The 18,819-nt window shown below is 33.0% G+C and overlaps 1 protein-coding gene across 1 annotated transcript in view; it reads right to left on the bottom strand.

The window, feature by feature from the left end:
• Positions 1-18,819, bottom strand: part of LRPPRC (leucine rich pentatricopeptide repeat containing) — a 108,328-nt gene that overhangs the window by 71,463 nt on the left and 18,046 nt on the right. The window contains exons 2-12 of the mRNA XM_082427656.1: positions 17,163-17,362; positions 15,736-15,858; positions 9,751-9,872; positions 9,588-9,646; positions 8,808-8,894; positions 8,059-8,185; positions 7,580-7,724; positions 7,121-7,266; positions 6,759-6,864; positions 6,570-6,677; positions 765-883 (exon numbers count right to left, since the gene is read on the bottom strand). Coding sequence (XP_082283782.1) covers positions 765-883; positions 6,570-6,677; positions 6,759-6,864; positions 7,121-7,266; positions 7,580-7,724; positions 8,059-8,185; positions 8,808-8,894; positions 9,588-9,646; positions 9,751-9,872; positions 15,736-15,858; positions 17,163-17,362 — 1,342 coding nt within the window. The remainder of the gene's footprint in view (positions 1-764; positions 884-6,569; positions 6,678-6,758; positions 6,865-7,120; positions 7,267-7,579; positions 7,725-8,058; positions 8,186-8,807; positions 8,895-9,587; positions 9,647-9,750; positions 9,873-15,735; positions 15,859-17,162; positions 17,363-18,819) is intronic.

The following is an 18,819-nucleotide window of genomic DNA, read 5'->3' as shown; positions in this document are numbered from 1 at the left end:
TTCTGAAAATGGAAAGTGTAACCATTGCTGACCCAGTGCACTGGGTCAATTTTTCATATGCCCCTTTATAAATGCCTTACTTATTCTGGTGGGGACAGGAATTATATGGCAGGAAAACAATGCTCTGGGGTCAAACAAAAGATTACTTAAAAAAAAAACAAAAAAAAAAACAGAATATAAATATACTAAGAGTTTATTATGAAAATTCATACAGAAGTGAAAAGCAATATTCAAAAATGAAAGGTGCAGTTGCACTGTAGAGTGGGATTAAAAAGTGAAACTGTTTCATTTAAATTTTGTCTGATATTGGCATACTGTCTTTTCAACACACAAGAAAAATACTACTTTACCTTTATAAGACTTTTAAGTTTAGTAACTACAGATGCTAGACTTCCCTGGTGGTCCAGTGGGTAAGACTCTGTACTCCCAATGCAGGGGGCCCAGGTTCGATCCCTGGTAGGGGAACTAGATCCCGCACGCATGCTGCAACTAAGAGTTCACATGCCACAACTAAGAAGCCTGAATGCCACAACTAAGACCTGGCACAGCCAAAATAAATAAATAAATAATAAATAAATAAATATTTTTAAAAAACTACAGATGTTACACTAACCAATATTTTTACAAAGCTTCAGAAAATTATATACCAACATAACCATTTTAGTCCTCAGCTCAGTGACTTTTTATATTTTTGATTACCACGAAACATCAGGGAGGAAAAATGTTCTCTTCAATTATGAAATTAAAACCACACTTGCACTCACCTGCAAAATAGCACGAACTGACTTTACACTATCAAAGCATGGAAACACGTAATTTATGTATGTTTCTTGATCAGGAGTTACTCCTATTTCATGCATTCCTTTGAGGACTTCAACTATACCTGTAAAGTCAAATTTAGAAGCACAAAGATGAGGAACTTGGAATAAATTAACAAAAAATCAAAAAGTTCAGTTCATTTACTTTCTGAATTATAATATAGGAAAAGTACTCAGCATTTTGTTTATCTGAAAGAGAAAGAACAACAGAACTGAATAATAAGATGATAAATGAAAAAATTTTATTGCCCCTTCCTTCATCTCTCCCTATTAATTCAGGAGAAAGTGCTAAGGAAATACCCTAGAAATTATAAGAAAAATGAAAACAAGCAAGATGCTTAGTAATTTCCAATATCCCAATTGAACAGAGATCATAAAACAGCATTGCTATCACAGAGCAACATGGATCTACAAAATAAAACTTTACATGACTAAATACTGCAGAGAGAAGGGATTAGAGGAATGGGAAGAGAGGAGATCTTTCCAAGACAAAAGTGTTTTTAAGTTAAGCACTTACGAACACTTTGTCTCAGGTATGGGACTCAGATGGGATGGAGTAGGCAGAGGATGGCTGCTTTTGTTATAAACCTTGCAGTATACTTGACTTGTAAAACTATATATGATTCTTCTGAGTGATTACTTTGATAAAAAATTAAAAATAAGTTTAAGGAAAAAAAAAAAGTTAAGCACTTACGTAAAGAATTCCCTAATTGTGACCAACTAGTGATTTCCTATTTCATAATACAAGAACAAAAAATGAATAGAGAACAACTGATTCTAACGAATGTCTCATTATATTTTAAACTATAAAAGTCCTTTATCTTCACCCATTTGTAAAAATATCTTTTATTAACTTCTTAAAAGTACAGTTCATGCTTTCCAAAGCTACAGTTAGCTTCAAATAGTACAAACTGATTTAAATCAGACCAATTAATTCTAGAATATTGTCAAACTACTCAGGTATTACCTATTTTTGACAGAGGCAGCAGTTTAATAAAAGAAAGGACTCATTTGTTTTCCTCTTTAAAATTTACTTCTTTAGCTTCATTACTTTCACAGTATTAAAACTTCCCCTAAATGTCCCTGTTTTTGCCCTATGGTATCATCTACAGAAAAACTGTATTTCCATATATTTGTTATGTAATACACTCTAATACAAAAACTTGACTGTAAATTCTCACTGAATACAGAAACATACATGCAAGTCCAACTACATTATGAATATTTGCACAATTCTTTTAGATAAAATTTAGATTATGGATCAAAACATTTTAAATTTAAACAGTTCATTATGTTTAAAATTACCTAATATCTTCAAAACCTTAGATAATTAGATATATTTCTCAAGTTGTAAAAATAACAGAGGGAAAAAACCCTGAAAGACAAAGCATGTGCTTACTTATAAATTTAAGAGAACATGCATGTAGAGATGGTCCATATAGCACACACAAGTCTAACAATAATTGTAAGCAAAATTTAGAACTATTCCTCTAACAATTTCCTGGGAATTAGTACTAGTCACCTTCATATCTATCATAAAAATGGCAATCACACTGTGCTCTTCTTCATATGCAAAGATTACTAAGCACCTGACAGGAAGACATAGCTGCTTTTCTTTTCTTTTCTTTTTAGCTGCTTTTCAATTACTAGTAAGAGACTTGTGCTAATCTAATGTCCTCAATGTCCCTTCTGGTCAGTAATGACTGCTTTCATGACCATGGCTTAAAGTACGTAGCTAAATGTCTGATAAGACACTACAGTGAAGTGACAAAACAAAAACAGGTTTTGCAATTTAAAGAGACCTACCTTTCAACCCTGTTCTTCCACTTAATGGCAGTGTAAATCTGAGCAAGTAACTCCACTTTTCTGAGCCATAATTTCTTAGCTTACACACTAGAAATGGCAATATGCCAGAACCGTGCCTTCTAGACACTTTAACATGTACCTTTTGGCTTGATCCTTCTACCCACCATCCATGGATTAAGCAAGGCAATACGAGTCAAGGCATTCAATAAATAGAACAATTTTCTGACCTATAAGAGTTCATGCCTATTGAATGGATAGAAGCAAAGTAACAAAAATTGTAAATATTACCCACAGGTATGGAAGAAATTCTGTGGTCTAGGCCTACAGGAAGATGGAGGACAAGAGGAAAAAGAGAACATACTGAACAAAAAAAAACTGCAGTATTGCAACTCAGTTTAGATCAATATATCAGGTTCATAATAACAAGGCTTTCGTTTCAGCCTACTGGGTGGCCGGGGAGAAGGGGGGTGTATATTTCTCTATTTAAATAAAGCTGGAAATGCCTTTAGAAGTCCAATAATCTGTATTTTAACAAAAGTGTTAAAGTAAGCGATTTCTTCAAGATCAGAGACATGTCTTGAAAAAGAAACCTTGTCTCCTAATTGCTGGCAGGTGCTTGTAACACTACAAAAATGCAAAAACCTTCACTTTTCCCTCCAATCAGAAGGACTTGGGATCAAGTCATTTTGCATACAGGAATGATAATAAAGCTGCCTATTTACTTCTCAGGGTGGTCATTAAAACTAAAAAAAAAAAGTGTGAAACCCTAAAAATACTAAACAAATGTTAACAGTAACAATGATTTAATTTTTTTAGCTGTCTTAAAATACTCTATTTCTAAAATTTAGCATAAGGTAAATCTATTTCATTTTCTAATGTTTGAAAACAGGTCAACAAATTGATTGGAGATAGAAGATTCCTATTCCTATACAAACACTTCCCCTCATCATCTATGCCTCAAATACATTTTATTCTTTTAATTCATTTTTCCAATAATGTTTTTCAGGGAGAGGAGTGCATTCTGCTCGTTTAGATGACCTGGGTTGGTAGCATTTGTAACTTATGTATCTTTCCAACTGAAACTAAAGCAGGTTTAAGAAAACCTGGGTTCACACCATTGCTCAGCCAAGTTCAGTCACTCCCTCAAGCACTCTGAGGAAGCACACAAGGATAGTCCCTTCAGTAACTATAGTTGGACAGGAAGAGGGAAACACGTCTCAATAAGGAGAAAGAAAGGTGATGGATCTGACATACCTACATACATCCTCCTCAAAAATACAATTCATATTTCTTTTTAAAATAAAAGATTAAAATAATCATATATTAACTTAGATAAACGAGGATCCCAAACCTCTGTGAACTTAGAAAATCTAAACAATCTAGTAAAAATATTTCAAATGTAGGCACAAGAAAGTTTACGAATCTAAAGGAAAGTCTCCATTCAAAAAGTTTTATAAGAATTAAAGTAGTTCAAACTACTGGGAAAGATAATGGTTTTCCTGAACAAATTCCACCAACTAGGACTGTTTACTGCACATAATTTTAGACTCTACCCAGAGCGCTCACTTTATGAGGAGACAATTTCTTACTTTTTAAAAAGTATCATCTACTCAACCATTTCACTCAACTGACATTTAGGTTTTCATACCAGCCCTTCCTTTTATATTTTACCTGTTTTATATTCTTATTTTCATGTTTCCTAAATATACCAAGGGATGTAGATAATCCCTCAATCATTCTGCATTATTTCCTCTCACTTGGGCCAATTTGCTAACATTCTAAGAGAGGACTTTTCCATTTGCACAACAGAGAAAAGTACTAGCAAGATAAGCCATGAGGAAGTCATTATAAGAATCTTTTTTAAGGGTTGGTGACGGCCAAATTTGCAGCCAGAAAAATTCTAGAATTCAATAAAAGTCTGATCATCCTATTGTTCAGTCTGATCTGACCTCTACATACCTTTCTTTGATTTCCTGAAGGGTTTTATTTACTCCTTATGAAACACTCCTCTACATCCTCCATCTCTGCAGCCATTATTTTCTTCTGTTAATTATTTATTTCTACCAGTTTATAATGACTTTCCCCAGACAAAAAACAAATTCACTGCACTAAAAAGAATCTTACTTTCTTATCTTACACTAAAGAAACTATACAGAATATATACAGCCATTTCCCTGTTACATGAAGAAAAGACGGTAGAATACATACTTTACTCTATTTCAGGACTTCCTGCAAAGGAGAAAGTACTTTTTAAAAACTGTAAAACAGCTGACAATCTCTTGTACTCTCAAGTTAACTTTCCAGCTTTCCTATTTTTCCAGTTAAAACCTTCATTGATTAAAAAACTTGGTACCACTTTTTAAATATGTCCTTAATGCCAAAATCGATACCTAATTTTTAACCAATAGCTAAGAATTTGTATAAAACAAGTACAGCATATTTACAAGTGTCTAATATGGAGGTGTTATGGTATTAAAAATAAGTATTTGAAACAAGAGGACAGAAATCCTAGTTCTAATCCCAGCACTACTGACAACTAGATGTGGAACCTAAGATCAGCCACTGAATCTCTCTGGGCTCTCAGTTCCTTCATTAATATAATGTGAGCTTTCAACAAGGCACCTTTGACTCTAAGATTCTAAGAAAAAAATGGCTTCAAGATAAAGTCCATTTTTCTACTAGTTTGAGTTACAACTATGGAAAAGAATTACCTGAATTCTTTCATGTTTACTAAGTAGTAAAAATGTAGTAACCAATTCAAGTCTAGATACCATGATAGGTTGAGAAAAGCAAATTTACCTGATGAATAAACAAACATTTCAACAGGAGTACCAAAAGTATTTTCATATCTATGTATTGTGGACAATACTAACATGGCCAAAGATTTTCATGGAATGATGTAAACTTTCTGTGGTTCAAAAATACTAGGGTTAAAGGTTAACTCTTAGAGCTTTCAGAACTGGAGGATATGCAAAGAGTTAATCAACTACCATATTGTTTTCACAAAAATTTTTCTAAAAAGGATTCAGAGACTTTTACAGCCAGAAACAATTAGGGAATACTTGTTTCACTATTTCCTTTAAACCAGAAGACGGCTATATATTTAAATAAAATTGCAATATGAAAGTCTGCTAAAAGCACTTTTTTTTGTTGTTTGTGCATTTTGTTTGTCACCCAATGTCATACTAACAACTCTGCATCTCATTCTAAAGCACATTATACAGCGAGATAAAATGAAAAAGACCATTTTTTGTTTCCCCAAGGGGGAAGTACTTCTGTTAAAAGCATCTTTTTATGAGACTACTCTTTCTGAATTACCAATAATGCAAACCAAAGAATTAGATACTGTACTCTAAAATTTAATATTTGTTCAATTCTTATTCATATCCTATAGACATCCCATGTGTACAGGGAAAAGTATGCTAAATGCTTAAACGTACTTAAGAACCTGAAAGATTGAACATTTCTGTCCTTCAATCAGTTGGCTGTCAGGTCATGAGCGTTCATTCTGCAATAAAAGTTTTCCTGCCTTTCCTATTATTTTAACTCAGCTCAGTTAAGAAGAAATAGACTGGTCCACAAAGAAAATGGTCTGATTGTATATATTTTATCTTTAATAAGGCTAAACTAATTTCAAACACTATATGTATGTAAAATCAAGAACTAAAGAGTTTTTTGAAAAACTTAAAAATAATGAACTATATAAAACCACAATCACAAGTCTGAATATCAAGATCAGAGATGAATTAAGAAATGCAATTAAGATGAAAGAAATCCATTATGTTTGTTTTTTAAACGTTTACCTAATACTTTACTATGACTTAATTCTATTTTCTCATAAGATCTAATAAGCATGTTTTCCCAAATAATTCAATTAGATGTGTGTAGAAACTGTTATACTGGATATCTAAACCACTATTAAATCTGTAAAAGGTAAAACCTAACCTTGAACATTTTTCTCCTTCTGATGTCCAACTAGTAATGGCCAGAAATAATGAGTTCTGATAGGAAAACCTTCTTCCTTCAGAGCCTTCATTAGAGCTTTTGCCAAATCTGAAAGAGACACCATAAAATATTACAAAGCTACCTCCGCAAAACTTACTTATGTGAGTTTTAATTACGAGAATATAGTACCGAATTTTTTGGCTAGTAAAGCACACTGGAGTGTGAACTGGAAAGGAGATGTGTGCATCTGGGCTTCCTTTAACTTCTTACAGTAGTCTTTAAGCTTCTCTGCAGGCTAGAAAAGAAAGGCACCACATCAGCTGAATCTGCAAATATCCTACCATTTGACCTTCTGCAAATATTCTACCACTTTTGAGATAAAAAATTTGAACCTCTCACCCTCTTTCTATCCAATAATCTTCCAACACAAAAACAAAGTTCTCTTAATATTTATAGTTGGTCTAATCTCATAATATGTTCTCGTATTTTAAAGAATATTATTTCACTGCCGATTACACTGTCTACAAAGTAAAAATGGACTATGTAAATACCGTATTCATAGTCACACAGTGTCGTAAAAAGAAACTGCCAAAGTCACTCAGACTGTTTTCCCTTGATATAGGACATGCTAATAAAATATGCAATGCTGTTTCTTCCAATTTTTCAGTGACCAAAAGCAAAATGAGGTTCATTGTATCTGGAAAGAAAACAAAGACATCTTTTGTTACTGATTTGAACAATATTTCTACACTGCTACCAATATGAAAGACAAACTTATGAACTACAAATACCAAAAGGATTTACCTGCCTAAATAATAGTGAAACACTTCCAAATCAAAACATTCCCATGTATTCATTCACTCAAGTTTTTCAGTTTATTAAGCTGACTTTAAAAGAATCCTATGTTCATCTACCACAATACCCTATTGTTAGAGAATGCCCTTTCCATCATGTAAGAATAATAATTCTTATTTTTAGAAAAATCATGAAAATAAAAATTGTAAAACTACCTGGAATATATCTTCTTTCATATGTAATTTTTTCCAAAATTTCTGAGACATATTGAGGATACCCAGCTTTACTGAAGCTAAAGATAATTTGCAATATATCACGATCCATAAGGTAAAGATCAGACTTCTCCACTTTCTCCAGGGTCTATAGACAGTTCCAGAAATTAGAAGAACAAGTTAGAAACAAGTTTTTTTTTTTATTAAAGCTAAATAAATTAAAATACCAAGATTTTAAAAAAGTAGAAACACATACCATCTAAAGGTTTAATACTTCTTTTACAAAACAGAAAAACATTCTATTCCAACACTAACTGTAACATTGACACCAAAGTACTGAACTATAGTAAGAATTCTCCTTCAAGACTGTCTACAAGAGATATCTTTAAAAACAGATATAAACTACATTTTTCTGCATCATGCAAAATGTAGCACAGTTTATACAAATGATTTTAAAGTATGTTTATTTATATAAGTCACACCTGTTTAACATGGTCAATGTCACCCTTCTCGGCATATGCATTCAACAGTGCTAGGTATGTGTCCGGACCAGGCTCAATTCCAGCCTCTTTCATCACTGTGAGAATATTTTCTGCATTCTCCATATCTCTGTAAGTTAATTCAAAGAAAATAAAACAGATTACCATAATACTGCCAAATGTCGTATCATTTAATCTAGAATGTATTACTTACGCTTATTAAAATTAAAATTCTTAAGTACCATTTAGAATCGTAACATCAGAAAAGGATAAATACATATTAAACTGGTAACAGGTTTCTGAAATAATAAAGATCATAAACATCTCACATTTTTATAGGTAACTTTTCCAAAAGAGAAACCAAATTAAATAATAATTACATAGACATTAAATAACGTGCCCTCTTTCACTTGGTATGTCGTGACTCAAATTTACCTTTTTAGGAAAGAATAACATTTGGTAAATTATTCTTCAAAAATAAAAATATTTTCCAGGTCACTAGCAGAGCAGTTAATAAACTTTACAAAGTCAGTTACTTTGGATCAAGTCCAATTTTTAAAACTGAAATCTTCAAATATAAGTTTGATGAAACAGATAAATTTAAGAATAATTTATTTTAAGATGTGCATGTTCTACCACACACACTCAAGATTTTTTTTGAGAGGGTAGATAAACATAGTTTAAGAATTTTCCACAATAATTTTCTGTAATTTAAATCTCACTTGAGAATAAAACCTTAGGTGGAACATTACCCAGCTCTTGCGTGCCCCGTAACAAGAGCACTGAATACTGCCTCTGTGACTGGAAGATCCTTAGTTTTCATAAATCCAAGAATCTTGCTGCAACAAAAGAGAAATAAAAATACTTCTTGGAAATACACATGAAAAACACTTTTTACAACATGTGCACACAAAATTCCACTCCCTGAAGTTATATCAATAGTCTTGAAGTACTCTCGTTAAAAATAGTAGGTAAGTTTTAAAAATCTGATTGTTTCTTCTGTACTAATTAACCTTTAAAAAGCGTAAAGTTTAATATGATTCATTTCATTAAAAATGAGATTGTACATTTCAATTTATTCCTTATTTCCTAAACCCTCCATCCAAAAGTATTAATAAATTTTACATGAGCAGAGAAATGTCATAACTAATTTTATACAAATCACTGAAATAAAGAGAATATTATCAGTTTTATAAATGAATACAGTGTAAATGGTTAAGAACATTTACTTTTGGAAACAGCAATTAAAAAAAAAAAGTAAAGCCAGCTTTGTACCTCAACAATTTTCAACTTCTGCTCCAGTAAATGAAATTTTTAATTAAAATAGCAATTTTCAATTACATTTCCCCTTTTACAAAATTTTACATTTTATCTAAGTCATATGACCAAATTTGCTAGGTTAAAATACTTCTGAAATAATTTTCTTACTAAGTAGAAACTTAAAAAAAAAAGAAGAAGAAGAATGAAAATATTCTAGGTTTACAAGACTTACAAATTTGTTTGCTTAAACATACATTTATAGAACTACATACCTGGCACCTTCAATGTCTCCCATATTACAATAAGCAGCAATCAGCCTTTGGTATGTCACCTGTCAATAAAATGGGCCAGTTAATATTTCCTAATAAATTTTTTTTTCTGGGTAAAAATAAAAGTGGATATGACCAATAAACATTTATAATAGCAACTACTTACTCGATTTGGTTGAATGTTTGCTTTCTCCATTTTTTCCAAGAAGTCAGTTGGTGAAAATTTATACTCATTTTGAAGGTAGACTTTAAGCAAAGCATTATAGTGACTTACATCATACACAGTACCTACAAATGAAATTTAAATCAAATTTTTAGAAGAGCACTTAAAAGTCATACCCTTTATCACAACTGAAATATGTGCACTTAAATGTAACAAACAAACAAGGAGGGTAAAATGATCACTTCAGCGTTATACCCCATATTTAGACCCACCTATATAGAAATCCTGCCAGAACAGAGGAAACTAAGTATACAAGAGAGTAATTACTGAATTAATGGACAGTTACAAGTAACTGCCTATTCAAGGAATAAAAGTTCTCTTACTTATGAAGCATAGTATTCCCTTCCTGTTAGAAAATGCTGACAAGACCCCTGTATTTTCTTTTTTTTAACATCTTTATTGGAGTATAATTGCTTTACAATGGTGTGTTAGTTTCTGCTTTATAACAAAGTGAATCAGCTATACATATACATATATCTCCTCCCTCTTGCATCTCCCTCCCACCCTCCCTCTCCCACCCCTCTAGGTGGTCACAAGGCACCAAGCTCATCTCCTTGTGCTATGTGGCTGCTTCCCACTAGCTATCTATTTTACATTTGGTAGCATATATAAGTCCATGCCAATCTCTCACTTCTTCCCAGCTTACCCTTCCCCCTCCCCGTGTCCTCAAGTCCATTCTCTACATCTGCGTCTTTATTCCTGTCCTGCCCCTAGGTTCTTCAGAACCATTTTTTATTTTATTTTTTTAGATTCCATATATATGTGTTAGCATACGGTATTTATTTTTCTCTTTCTGACTTACTTCACTGTGTATGACAGTCTCTAGGTCCATCCACCTCACTACAAATAACTCCGTTTCGTTTCTTTTTATGGCTGAGTAATATTCCACTGTGTATATGTGCCACATCTTTATACATTCATCTGTCAATGGACACTTAGGTTGCTTCCATGTCCTGGCTATTGTAAACAGAGCTGCAGTGAACATTGTGGTACATGACTCTTTTTGAATTATGGTTTTCTCAGGGTATATGCCCAGTAGTGGGAGCGCTGGGTTGTACGGTAGTTCTATTTTTAGTTGTTTAAGGAACCTCCATACTGTTCTCCATAGTGGCTGTATCAATTTACATTCCCACCAACAGTGCAAGAGAGTTCCCTTTTCTCCACACCCTCTCCAGCATTTACTGTTTGTAGGTTTTTTGATAATGGCCATTCTGACTGGTGTGGGGTGATATCTCATTGTAGTTTTGATTTGCACTTCTCTAATGATTAGTGATGTTGAGCATCTTTTCATGTGTTTGTTGGCCATCTGTATATCTTCTTTGGAGAAATGTCTAGTTAGGTCTTCTGCCCATTTTTGGATTGGGTTGTTTGTTTTTTTGATATTGAGCTGCATGAGCTGCGTGTAAATTTTGGAGATTAATCCTTTGTCAGTTGCTTCATTTGCAAATATTTTCTCCCATTCTGAGGGTTGTCTTTCCGTCTTGTTTATGGTTTCCTTTGATGTGCAAAAAGCTTTGAAGTTTCATTAGGTCCCATTTGTTTATTTTTGTTTTTATTTCCATTTCTCTAGGAGGTGGGTCAAAAAGGATCTTGCTGTGACTTATGTCATAGAGTGTTCTGCCTATGTTTTCCTCTAAGAGTTTTATAATAGTAAGACCCCTATATTTAAAGTGGCTGGAAGATTTTTCCTTATAAAGCAGTCCTTGCCACATTACAGATACCCTGAGATGGATGGATTGTGACTGCAGTTGTTATATACAGGTAGGACTGTGCTAACAATTTTGCTTATTTACTAACCAGGCTCCTCAGTGTTTGAAGGCTCCATTTCCAGTTGCTGAACACCATTTCTAGTCTGCTGTTGTTAATTACCTGTATTCCAAGGCCCTTTGTTTTCTTTCTATGTTCATCTTGCCTAAGGCCATATCAGTTAAGGTTACCACTCAGCCTTACTATACCAACACGCAACGCACAACATGACATCATGGTTACCATATCAATACAGTGCTAACATGTTTTACTAAATTGTCGGGAATTAAATTTTATATCTTTATTCAACTGCCTGTGGCTACACAGGCCTGTGGTGTCAATTTGACATTCAAAGCAGTAGAGTCCTGTTCTATTAAATTAAAACTTGTTTTTAACCTTAGACATGCAGTGTACTTACTATGTTTCAGGCACTGTACTAAGTGCTCTGCATACAGAGGTTGAATTACTCTTCACAACAGCTTTCAGGAAGGTACTATTATCATCCCCATCTTACAGATTAGGAAAACTGACTCTTCCATTTACCCAAGGCCACAAGGCTAGTATGTGACCATAAATTTGAATGTAGGTAGTCTGCCTTGAGAGCTCAATCTCTTAACCATTGTAATACTTCATACAGGGCCTTATAGGGAACCATGTGCAATTCCACATCTGTAATATAATTATGCAACAAGGTTACCATGTAGTGTCTGAGAACTTTCAAAAAACCATCAACTCAAGCTGAACTCTAACAATGGTTGGCTACAGCTCTAAGGCTGAGGACGGTATATTCTATAATTTTATAAAGGTATTTACTCTAGTGTGCTGGAAAAGCTGAGGAAACTGCTGAAAATCCAGATAAGTAACATCTATTCTTTATTTTCATACAGATTTTAGTCAAGATTAATGTTAACATAACTCAACTGGGTCTCATTTCTTTATTTCTGCCACATTGACATGGTTCTACAGATGACAAAAACGTTTCTGTGAACTTCAGTAAAAATTTCATCCCCATATTTACTGTTATGTCTAGTTAATTTCATGGGTCATTTCTTGTAGAGGATTTTTAAAAAATACATAGTGTATCTTTCATAGAGTGAATTAAAGTCTTTAACTGTCTAAAATTTTAATTAAAAACTCAAAGTTTAGGGACATAATCCTAAAATATCTTACTTTAATAATCAAAAGCTATATAATAGCATTTCCTTACGTACCTTACCATATACCCTTATACCTCTAATACTATCTCATGGCTCTGGCTCTGCTGTCCATTACTTTTCATGTTTTAATATTATGTTCTTGTTCAATCTCGTCATGTAATAATTTTGTAAATTGTCATCCACTTACATTTATCTTACACTTATTTTGTTCAAACTTGAAAGAATATCCTAAAATATTACTATTTTAGATAAAAGCCAGGTGTCTTGCTAGATTAGTGCTCATCCATTGGTGTATTTTGGATAATTATTCTCTCCTCCATGTATTACCTTGTGCTTGCCCACAGTAAAAGTTACCTGCCACTTTTCTGGCATCTCACAGGGCTTTTTATGTGTAGTTATATTAATTAGCTTGGCATTTTACTGTTCAAGAAAAATATGGTGTCATCTGAAAACTTTAAGATGTCATTATATAGTTCCCTTCATTAAAATTATATAAATATATTAAATGTGGACCTGCCCTAATACCAATACTTAAAAACATGTTTGCACTTTTTTGTTCAGAGTAGTTTTTATCCCTCCTTACCTCTGTCTCTAAACCAGAGTTCTAGTGATCAAGGTTTTTTGCAATCCCAAATAGATTAACAGCCTTTGTAAGAAACAGTTTTCTAAAAAAATTACATCTATATTTTTCCAAAATGTGATTATTATCTTAGAGAATTTTTTAAAGTTAGATTTGACTGATTGCCCCCAAGAGTGGAACTGGGTGTCTGGGGAACATAGGTCAAAGCCTTTCACTATAAACTTTACTGAACCTTTTGCATTTGAACCATGTTAATATTAATAGATTTACTATTTAATGAAGTAGAATTTACATTTTTTTAAAGTCAAGTTAAATTTGCTTGAACATTTTCTACAATTTCAACTATTACTACTTTGGTACCCAACATGTGCAAAACACTGGAAGGTTCATGACAAAGATCTAAATATGAATAAGATAAGATCATCAGCCTCCAAGAGAAGAATATCTATTAAAAAGACAAATTCAGGGACTTCCCTGGTGGCGCAGTGGTTAAGAGTCCACTTGCCAGTACAGGGGACACAGATTCAATCCCTGGTCCAGGAAGATCCCACATGCCGCAGAGCAACTAAGCCCGTGTGCCACAACTGCTGAGACCATGTGCCACAACTACTGAAGCCCACGTGCCTAGAGCCCGTGCTCCGCAACAAGAGAAGCCACCACAATGAGAAGCCCATGCACCACAACGAAGAGTAGATGTCACTCACTGCAACTAGAGAAAGCCCGCATGCAGCAACGAAGACCCAACGCAGCCAAAAAAAAAAAAAAAAGACAAATTCACAATTCTAATGCAGGCAACTGATGAGACACTAATTGGGACTGGAGGTAAAACTCTAGAAAGGAGGGATTTAAATTATAGCTTGAAAAATGGATTGACTTAAAGAGTAAGAAACAAAAGAACACTCCAAAAAAGATAAATAACCTGAATAAAAAAACTTAAGGAGACATACATTATCACGATGTGGCCAAGAAGTACACTAGAAGTCATTCTATTTTTAAAAATTTAGCATATGGCAACACTGAAATGAGAGCCTATCATTTCCAGACTAAAGGGGACTAAAGAATCCCCTTTAGTCTGGAAAACTCAGTTCCAGTCTCGGATCTGTCACAGCTCATTCTGTAACTTTGGACATATTACCTAAGCCAAAAAATCTCTTACAGCTTTAAAAGTCTGTGAACAAGAGTCACGGTGGCAATCTACCAGGTTTCTAACAATATTAATTCAACAACTAGTTAACAAGTGTAATAAGTTCAAAGCATTATTCTACTGGCAAAGAGAAAAACAAAGATGTTATGAATTCTACTCTCACAGAGGATATACAGTACAGAGAAAAGACATGTCTGTGAACAATTATAATAGAAAGTAATGCGTGTCTATCTTTCTATTGAGGTGTTTAATGTTATGACTACTATGTAAGGGCTCTTTTCTATTTTAGAATATAACCATTCACACAAATATTTCTCCCAGTTCAACATGTGTTTTTAAATTATGTGACTTACTAACATATAGACATTTCTAGTTTGCTTTGTTAAGATTTTCTTAAATCAGGAATGAACACTGAATTTTATCAAATGACCTTTTAAACTATTTTATTTTTTGAATAGGTACTATTCATAGCCCCAAAATGAAAAAGTATAAGAGTATAGGGTAATCAACCATAATTTTTTTAAAAGTATAGAGTAAAAATTGTATCTAGTGTTTATCATCCCTCCAGAAATATTTTAATATTATATGCACATACACATATGCATATAAACATTTTTCTTCAGAATGGTATCAAACTATACACTCTGTTCTGCATCTTAATTTTTAATTATATTTTGGAGAAAACCACACATTAGTATATGAAGAACTCCATTCTTTTAATGGTTGCACCGTATTCCATTTTACAGACACTCCATAATTTATTTAACCAAACCCCTAGTGAGGGACATCAGAGTTGGTTCCAATTTCTTACTTTTGCAAACAAGCTACAATGAAGAATATCCTTTTGAACATGTGAGTATATCTATCTAAATTCTAACAAATAGACTATGTTGTACACCTCAAGTTAATATAATATTGTAAATCAACTATACTTCAAAAGGAATTTTTTTAAGTATAAACATATTAAAACACTGAAATGCTTGATATGTTAATAAATTCTAACAAATAGAAATGCTTGGTCAAATGGTATGTGCATTTATAACTTTGACAGACTAAGTGTCTTTCTATTTTGTTCTTTTTAACTTACCCTAAAAGTAATACTTGTTATGAAAAATTATTTTATTCTTAATGCCCCTAGATGTCACTATAACTCACCAAATAAGTCATATCACAAAAAAATATGAATCAAGTAAAACCCTTCCATAAAACTGAATTACAGCATTTATGCAAAGAAATTCTTTTTTACTAAAAGAAAAAGTATCTACACCCTTTATACACACCATATATTCATACAATCATACCCAATTTCTGAAGTTTGTCCCATATCCTATGAGCAAATTCTGTTCTCTCTGAGAGCTTTAGTTCAGGCAAGAGAGAACCACAGCTGCGCAACAGAAGCAAGGCTTGATTACCACCTGGGCTACCTATGAAAACAGGTTAACAGATAATATTTAACATAGTATCAGTACCATGCAGATAAATATCAAAACTTAAGTTGAAATCTGTAAATATTTTAAAATCTCCTGCCTCACTAAAGATAATATTAAAAGAGTACTCATAAATCAGAAAAATCCTATCCCAATCAACAAGTATCATTTACAATGTTACTACAAGTTTTTAAAACTGATGTTTTCTTAGGTAAGCTAAGGTTATAAATCTATACAATCTGCAAGACTACAAATACAAAGAACCTAGTGCTTACTGAAAGGCTAAACTTCTCAGTATCTTATGAAAATAGTACAAAGCAGTACAATTAAAACCCAAGAATATCCAACTTAGGTTTATAATCCTCTACAAAATATTAACTTCCTTCTCCCTTTATCCACATGTCTCTGAAAGCTGACTTTAAAACAAAAACAAAAATAAACCACTTATTGCATGATTCCATTTATATAAAGTATCCAGGATAAGCAAATCTACAAGGAAGACACTAGTGGTTGCCTAGGGCTGGAAGGGATGGGGGTTTGGGGACTGATGTTTAGGAGTACGGAGGTTTATTTTGGGGGTGATAAAAATGTTCTAAAATTGACTGTGATGATAGCCGTACAACTCAATAAATCAAAGAGAGAAAATGATAAAAACTGTCTTTAAATGCAAGTTATTACTGATACTTCTTTAGTATCCCTCATCATTAGATTCTACAGCTTCTTAATGTGACTGAAATCATGGATGGGCTTTGGGAAGCTGGTGAATGCTCTCAAACTATATACAAAATATGTGTGTGGCTTGCACGTGGGCTTTTGTGTGAGCATGTGTGGTTAGGTTTTTTTGGGGGGGGGGAGTGTTGAGGGCAAGTTTCTATCAGATTATCAAAGTTGCATAAGTGACTCAAATAAATTTTAATAGCTAAGTGAAAATGAAAGGGAAATAGTGATTATCAGTCCTTCTGGGAATTTGTCATATGTGACTATCTTAGGGAAAGCAGACACTATACAATAGAAGATAAGAAAAACTAATATCTTCCATGAAAATTTACCACTGAAAGTGATTCCTTCATAAACTGTGGGAAAAGACAGTTTTTATTTGCTGATTTTGAAATAAACATGCAAAACAAAATGTTTTACTCAAAACTTTGCTCTGATGAGTTGGAAAAACAGAAAGATCATAACATAAAATCATGAATAGAAATAACAAAATTTAAAGTATCAAGTAATGTGCTCTATAATGAGCTTACCACCAAACCAGTACTTAAGAAGTTCAACTTTTTGAACAGAAAATCTTGAAATACCTGAGTGGCAGATGTTATCAAAGACTTTTTGTAGAAGAGTCTTAGGGATGCGGCCAGTTCTTCGTACAGAATTATCTAGCCTCATTAGAGCCCAATCAAACTGACCGGCATTCCTTCTATGAGAAGAACTGGGCTCCTCTTGAAGATAATTCTTTTTTTCAGCAGCAATGGCATATAGCCTGGCTTGGCTCAGTAGCTCTCTACAAAATGAAAGACAATTAGAAATAAACTATGTAAACTACTAACCACATAGGTCATCTTTGTGAGTAAAATTTATACAAAGCTTTCTTATTAGTTACTAAATACCTAAATTCATAGCACAATAGCAAAAATGCGCAGAGAAGTATAAATTGGTAGGGAAGAAAGTTTTGACCTTTGCTTTAAATAAAGTCACATGCGCATAAATTGCATGCAAATTAACCTCTTGAATAACTGACAATGTCTCGATAACTTTTCACATGGAATCAACTCAAACTAAGACAATAGTATGGTATGTTTTAAGTGTTTTAAATCTCCCTTAACCAAAACCAAGTCAATGAAGGAAAATGAAGATTATGCTACAAAGCTCTTCTCACCTCTACAAATGAGACAAGAGATCTAAAATATACGTAAAATTCTGAAGAATTCTAAAGTATTCTTCAAATGCTTTCTAGGTGTTGCTTCTTATGAATTATTAAGAAGACCAATTTCCAAGTTAAAATTATGCTGTTTTTTAAAGGATCATTAACGACAAAAGAATTTCCCATCTTTCTAAATAAATCTGAAACATTTTATAGTGATGTTTCAACTCCCAATTCATGTGTCAAAATGCTAATTGTATACTTTTCTAATCATTTTAACAACTGCAACCAACAAATATAAAACTAGATTTCTGCTGTTAAACATCATTAATTTGGGGAAAGTCAAAAGAAAAAAAATGCTTATAAATTAAGGTCAGACTAGTACATGTGTGTTTACAAAAAGCAAACAACCTTTAAACCATTCAACATTTTAATAAAACAGGTCTAGCATGCAGACCAAATGCTCCAAAACATGAAATCAGAGGTACTCTACGCTGTAGAAATAAGGCTCTACCTGATTTACAAACATCAAACTTAGAAATAATCCTTATGTGTGAAGGAAACCCTGTCATAAATCTTTGAATTGAATTTAAACTCTTTCTGTGCATTCAAATCTCACACAAAATTATCTAATTCACAGAGATTTACATCTTTATCCCCAAATATCTTAAGACTTTTCAGAAGTAGCCAGTAAGTATAACTAAATAATACACACTAAGTATATAGTAACTAAGTATAATGTAAAAACACTCACTTATTAATTTGAGAATGCCTTTAGGATGACAACCACATTTTTCTAGCATGTGCACATTTTTTACCACAATTACCAAAATAAATATTTACATACTAGTGAGTTTAAAAATAAAATTGTTGACTTCCTATCCTATGTTATTAACCTGGAAAACCAGTCACAAAACTGAATGATTAAGTACGTGATGTTACATTAAAGAAAGCTACACCAGTAGTTTCACAACAAGGTTATGTAAAACACAGAGGCAGTAACCGATACTCGACTAGAAATTCTACCACTGTGACCTGGGACAAATCACAACCACTCTGGCCATCAATGATTCCACCTATGTAAATCAGTAGACTGG

This window comes from Balaenoptera physalus, assembly GCF_965194825.1.
Source record: "Balaenoptera physalus genome assembly, chromosome: 15".
Taxonomy (NCBI): domain Eukaryota; kingdom Metazoa; phylum Chordata; class Mammalia; order Artiodactyla; family Balaenopteridae; genus Balaenoptera; species Balaenoptera physalus.
The sequence above is the reverse complement of the archived record's forward strand: the minus strand, read 5'-3'. Positions and strand labels throughout refer to the sequence as shown.